General features: G+C 64.9%; 1 protein-coding gene across 1 annotated transcript in view; it reads right to left on the bottom strand.

Annotated features, from left to right (window-relative positions):
- The window catches only part of Cnot3 (CCR4-NOT transcription complex subunit 3), a 7,891-nt gene extending 3,922 nt beyond the window's left edge, over positions 1–3,969 (bottom strand). Inside the window, exons 1-10 of the mRNA XM_010617055.3 lie at positions 3,021–3,969; positions 2,881–2,948; positions 2,696–2,770; positions 2,504–2,593; positions 2,190–2,318; positions 2,013–2,108; positions 1,119–1,338; positions 905–1,038; positions 706–762; positions 4–120 (exon numbers count right to left, since the gene is read on the bottom strand). Coding sequence (XP_010615357.1) covers positions 4–120; positions 706–762; positions 905–1,038; positions 1,119–1,338; positions 2,013–2,108; positions 2,190–2,318; positions 2,504–2,593; positions 2,696–2,770; positions 2,881–2,948; positions 3,021–3,045 — 1,011 coding nt within the window. The 5' untranslated portion in view covers positions 3,046–3,969. The remainder of the gene's footprint in view (positions 1–3; positions 121–705; positions 763–904; positions 1,039–1,118; positions 1,339–2,012; positions 2,109–2,189; positions 2,319–2,503; positions 2,594–2,695; positions 2,771–2,880; positions 2,949–3,020) is intronic.
- Between the last annotated feature and the right edge of the window lie 1,753 nt (positions 3,970–5,722).

Below are 5,722 nucleotides of genomic sequence, written 5' to 3'. Positions count from 1 at the left end.
AGGGGTGGCGCTCAAGGCAGAGGTGGCAGGCGGGGGCCCTGAGGGGTAGGTGGGCGGCACAGCTGGGGACTGGGGGTGCTGGTTGCTGTGGACGGGCTTGGAGCCATTTTTGGCTGGAGACTGCAGGGAGAAGAAAACAGAAATCAGAGCAGGGTGGGCTAGCCAGACCCTGACGGCCAAACGTGGGCTCTGGGGGCTCCGAGCCCTGGTCATTGTCTCCTGCCCAGCCCTGACGTGGGCTCAGTTGGGGCGGCCAGGTGTCCACAGCACAGGGGACATGGCGAGCAGTCACAGTGCTTCTGACCGTCACTTATGGGTCACTGAAGCCCCTCAGAAGGCTGTAAATCACAGCGTGCCAGCAAGTAGCGGCCAGGCAGCCCAAGCAGGTCAGGCTCTGCAGGAGCTGGGCCCTATGCCTGGACTCAGCCATGACAGGCACCCCTGCCTCGGCTTCTGCCCCTGCCCCTGCCCCTGCCCTGCCTGCCTGCACCTCCTGGAGCTCACAGCTCTTCCTCACCACGTGGCTGTGCTGGGAGGCAATGGCCAGGGAGCAGGACCCGCAAGGGCCACCCACCCCTCAGGAGCACCACTGTAAGCCCCGCACGGCACCAGCCCTGCCCACTCCTGGCCCTCTGCACAGATGGCCGTTTCCAGGGCGCAGCACAGACGAGCGAATGCCGGGCCACCCAGCTGCCGCAGACCCACCTGGCTGACCTCGCTGTCCGTGGAGCGTCCCCGCTTCTTATCGTCCTCCGAGTTCTCCTGGCAGGGGAGGCGCGGTCAGAAGGTGCTGGCTCTAGCCGCTGCCGCCCCACGCCCAGGACCCAGTGTGGCCTGAGCCCCCGCGAGCACCAGGTCCTGAGCAGCCTCTGGGGACCCCGCTGTGTGGCCAGCTGGGCCTCACCGTGGTGCAGTTGGCCGGGCTGGGCGGGATGGGCGAGCTGGAGGTGGTGGAGGTGGGCGTGCTGCTGGACTGATTGAAGATCTCGTCCTCCATGTGGCTGTGGCTGGGAGGGGAGGTGGCGACCAGCGCCTGTGCTGTGGGGGCAGGGAGGGGCGCTCAGCGTGGGCACAGCCCCCAGCCCCACCCTGCACATGAAGGGCAGCCCGGGCCTCACGAATGTCCTCGAGGTCCAGGTCGTCATAGAGAAACTCGTTCTCCTCAAAGTCGGGGTCCTGGGACGAGTCGACGTAGTACTCGACATCGTCCTTGATCTTGCGGATGGCATCCACCAGGATGGAGTCGTTGTCCAGCATGCGCAGGATGGTCTCCAGCATGCGCACATGGTAGCGGTGCTTCTCGATGTGCCGCTTCAGGCCCTCGATCCGGTCCTGCTTCTGCTGGCGAGCCCAGGGCCAGGCTCAGGGGCTGCGGAGCTCCTGCCCGGCCCCCCTGCCCACAGAACCCATCCTCAGTCCCCAGGCCCCATGGGGACCACACTGGGGCTCCTGTCACTCCCTCCCCAGCCTGTCAGCGCTGCCAATCCCAGGAAGCATGAAACACCAGGGCCCAGAAACACCCAATGATGGGAGCCGCCTCACCTGTTCTGACCTCCTGGGGTCCCCTGTCCTCCCTGTCCTGCTGCAGAGTAACAGTGCCAGACCCCAGCGGGGACTGCGGCCATCTATCGCCCTCGGGAGCCGATTCAGAAGCCCCTCCGTGGCCCCAATCCCCTCTCCTAGCTCACACCTTGGCTCGCCTGCAACCCCTCCTCTCTTCAGGGACCCACTGTCCTGTTGTCCCTCCAAGCCCCTGGGCCCAAAACCCTCAGGGCTGACACCGACTCCGGCACGGGTCTCACTCCTGACACCCCAGCGGGGTACCCAGCAAGCAGTCTGCACGCTCTGAACGGACACCCTGGGTCCTGTAGGGCAGGACCAGGGCCCAGACCACGCCACCCCACTGACTCCACCTCTGCTGCCCTCTCCCGGGCACCCCAGGCACTGGACCTGGCCCAGCCTGGCATGCGCTGCCTCTAGCCCAGCCTGCCCTGCAGGCGGCCCCCACTCACATCCTTGTCACCCTTCTTCTTACGCGTCTGCACCGACAGGGACTCCACCTCGCTCTCAAACTGGTCCACCTGCATGTTCAGGGTGTCGATGGTGTTCTGGGGAGGAGAGGATGGGGTTAGCAGGGCTGGTGCACGCTGGAACGGCCCTTCGCGTACCTCCACATCGGCCCTGCTCACCGTGAGCCACTGGCCAACCTCCTCCTTCTCCTTCTGGGCAGGGTCCACCTTCTGGGCCAGGCCCAGGCCCTCCTTGCTGTAAGCTTTGGTTTTGGTCTCTCGTTCCACAACTTTGAACCGTTCCATTTGCTGTGGAGAGTGCAGTTGGCAGGGGGCTCTTGAAGGCGGGAAAGGAGCTGACTAAGGGCCAGTGACACTCGAGCCTGAGCCTGGGGCCCCCGCCCTGGCTCCTCCTGTGACCTCCTGGGTCTGGCTGGTCCCAGGGACCACGCGGCCACTCCCCAAGCTTCCCAGCCCCGGCTCTGGCCTCCTACCGTCTCGATGAGCTTGCGGTTGTCTATGAGCTGCCGCTTGTCCTTGATCTCGTTGGAGGCGACCCATGTCTTGATCTGGTCCCTCAGCCTCTGCAGACGAAGAAGGCATCAGACCCCGGAGCCTGGGACCTGAGTCCCGGCCCTCAACCCCGGGACCACGCAGGATACAGAAGCCCCGCCCCAGCCCCTCACTTGTAGTTTCTTAATCTCCTTCTTCAGGTCGGCCTCGTACTTCTCCTTCTGGTTCGCGTTGGCTGCATTGTGGAGCTGAGGATGGAGAGCTCAGCAGTCGGCGTGGGAGCAGCCGCCCCGTCCAGCTATGAGACGCTCATGCAGCCCCTCTCCCCCAACACCCGGCTCAGGCCGCCACCCTGTACCTTCTGCCAAATGTCTTCAAACTGCTCCACGCCCTCGGACACCTTCTTCAGGCAGCGGTCAATCTCACCTGGCAGGGAGGAGGCAGGCTGTCAGGGTCCCGGGACTCCCAGGAGGGTGGGCCGCGCGGGCAGGGCCGTACCTTGGAGTTTGCGCTTGTCTGCCATCTTCCCTGCACTACGGACGCGCTCTCTTCATACTCTCCTGGGCGCGCTGTGGGGAGGCACAGGGGGGACATGCGTCACCACCCACCTGCTCCAGCCCTCAAGGGGATTTCCTGAGTGGGACGATTCACATGGCCACTCCAGACAGGTCAAGAGAACAGAGGGCACCTCTGGGGGCAGAGGGAGGGCGACAAGCAATGCCCAGAACCGTGCAGGGCTGGACCCACAAGAGGGCCGCGGCTTCAGCTCTCGTCCGCAGCAGGACCGTGGACCCCACAGATCACGGTCCTCCCCCAGAGCCCGGGCCTGAGCCCAAGGCGGGTCAGGGATGGGTGGCAAGAAGTGGTCTCAAGGGAGGACTAAGAGAACACACAAATCTTTCAAAGACGAGAAGGCGAAAAGGTCCCTTAGCTGTGAGCTGCGCACAATTCTGTATCAAATGCACTGGCAATTTACACCCAGAGAAACCTAAGCCACCAGGGCAGGTTCCCAAAACGTCTTTGCCCTACACGAAGCTGCACACAGCCTAGAGAGGACTGAGGTCCGGGGAAGCCATGCCGCAGGGCCCACACTGTGAGAAGCAGGGCTGTGCTGAGGGCTTCTGAGCTGTAGCAGAAGCCGCACCCACAACCTGGGTCCACACTGAGAAGCAGGGTTCTGCGGCCGGGGAGCTCCCAGGCTGGCCGCAACCGCACAGCAGAGGTCACTCCACACACGGGACACACCAAGGTGGCCCATCTGGCCGAGAAGGGGACGCCTGGAGAGAACAATTCTGGGCTGCAGAACACAGCAAGGCCCCTGCAGGAAGAGGTCCATGGGCCGCTGTCGGCCTGCTCAACACTCGAGATGCAAGAGCCGTTTTTCCTGCTCACACTACCTTCTCACTCATTGCCGTGTGGGGCCGGATAGGAGCCCTCCCCGGGAAGAACAGGCCTCACTCTGGGAGGAAGCAGGTAGGCAGAGGTGGCATAAGACTCAGGGGCTCAGCCCTCCTCTGCGAAGGGCCCAGAGGCAGCGGGCACACCATGCATGGGCACCTCCAGGGGACAGTGCCACAGAGGACTCCAAACGCTGGGGCTGGGGAGACACTTTTGAGCCGGGGAGCTTAGCCAAGGGCCTGGGCACTGGCATGGGGTGTGCGGGGACCCTGCCACCACAGGAAGCCTCCCCCTGCACCAGGGACAGAGCTCACCCTCCCGCTCTACCCACGAGGGTCCCAGGCAGGCGCTGCAACCCAGAAGACAGCCCTCAGCCTGCACCAGAGCTCAGCACTCTCCTCTCGGACTGGGACCTCGGCCCCAAAGAGGAGGCAACACACACGAGACCGTGCAGCAGCACGAACTCTCCAAGGAGTCAGACACAAAGTGCCACAGAAGGGGAAGGTCCTGAGGGAGGCTTCAGACACCAAAGTGGGCACAGTTGTGACTGCCAAGGGGCCTCCTCCATCAGCCCCACAGGAACCTGGAACCTCAGCCACAGAGGAGGCGACAGCCCTGCTCCACACGGCCGCCGGAGAGCAGGGGACTTCAGCCCAGAAGGCAGAGGAGGGGAAGGAGGCTGAGCCCTCCCAGGGAGGTAACTACCGCAAGGCCCCTCCAGGCAGGTGGTGCCACCAAAGAAACTGCTGGGACAGCAAGGGGGCCCCAACCAGCGCAGAGACGGGAACGACCCCTGGCTGACGCGGCTCACCCCCGAGGACTGCATCCAAGGAGCAGGCGCCACGCTGACGGGGCAGGGGACGCAGCAGTGACAGCTAAGGCCCAGCAGAACTCCCCGTTGGGACAAGAGCCCTGGCACAAGCCCTCAGTGAGGGAGATGAGGCTTTGTCCTTCACACTGGGGCCACCACGCCCACACGAGGGTCCTGGACTCCAGTGGGTGGCCAGCTCTGGGGAGCAGCGCTGGACCTGGAGACTTGGACGTGGAGGCTGCCCGCGCTGCCACACAGAGGGCTTACAGTTCTGGGAGGCGGATGGGTCAGGCCCCGGGCAGGCCCGACACCTAGCTGGGGCTGCGAACCCCACCCTGGAAAGTTACACCCCAGGGAAGGTGGCCAGGGTGGGGTCCCTCCTGAGTCCCAGGCTCCCCGAAATACCCACAAGGCGCCTTGGCCTTCTTCCCACATGGTGAGAAATCCCTAGAGTGGGGGTGAGAAGTGTCAACCAGGCGCCTCACCCCGAGGGGTCCGCGACCTCGGTGGGGACACACACGATGGGCGTGGGACACCAAGGCAGGCAGAAGCCTTATCCCCAGGGCGCCAACACTACACGGCGGGTTGTCGCCCCAGCGGGACCGAGAAAAGCTGCCCGTCGGCCTCGAGTGCCCGAGGGGTGCAGGCGGTGGGGGCAGCCCCGGGCGTCCCGGCGATGGGTCGGTCACACATCCACTGGAGGGCTCTGACAACGCCACCAGACGCAGCGGGGCTCTTGGCTCAGTGACACCTCCGAGAAGGGGTGGAAGCGGGTGTACACCCTGAGTATGGGGCAAGCGACAAGCGGTGCGGCGCGCGGTCTGCGGGAAGGTCCGGGAAACGCTTAGCCGGGGAGGTGACAGCCCGGGGACCTGGGGGCAGCTGCCACTTAGCACGCGCACTGCCCACCGCGGAGCTGAGCATCACCAGGGAGTGGGGCCCGGCGGTGCCGGACATCTGGGGGACACATGCCCGGACCCTGACACCGCCA

The sequence above is a fragment of the Fukomys damarensis genome, unplaced genomic scaffold, assembly GCF_012274545.1.
Source record: "Fukomys damarensis isolate Sample0158 unplaced genomic scaffold, DMR_v1.0_HiC HiC_scaffold_19, whole genome shotgun sequence".
NCBI lineage: Eukaryota > Metazoa > Chordata > Mammalia > Rodentia > Bathyergidae > Fukomys > Fukomys damarensis.
Note: the sequence above shows the minus strand (reverse complement) of the source record. Positions and strands in the feature narration are given on the sequence as shown.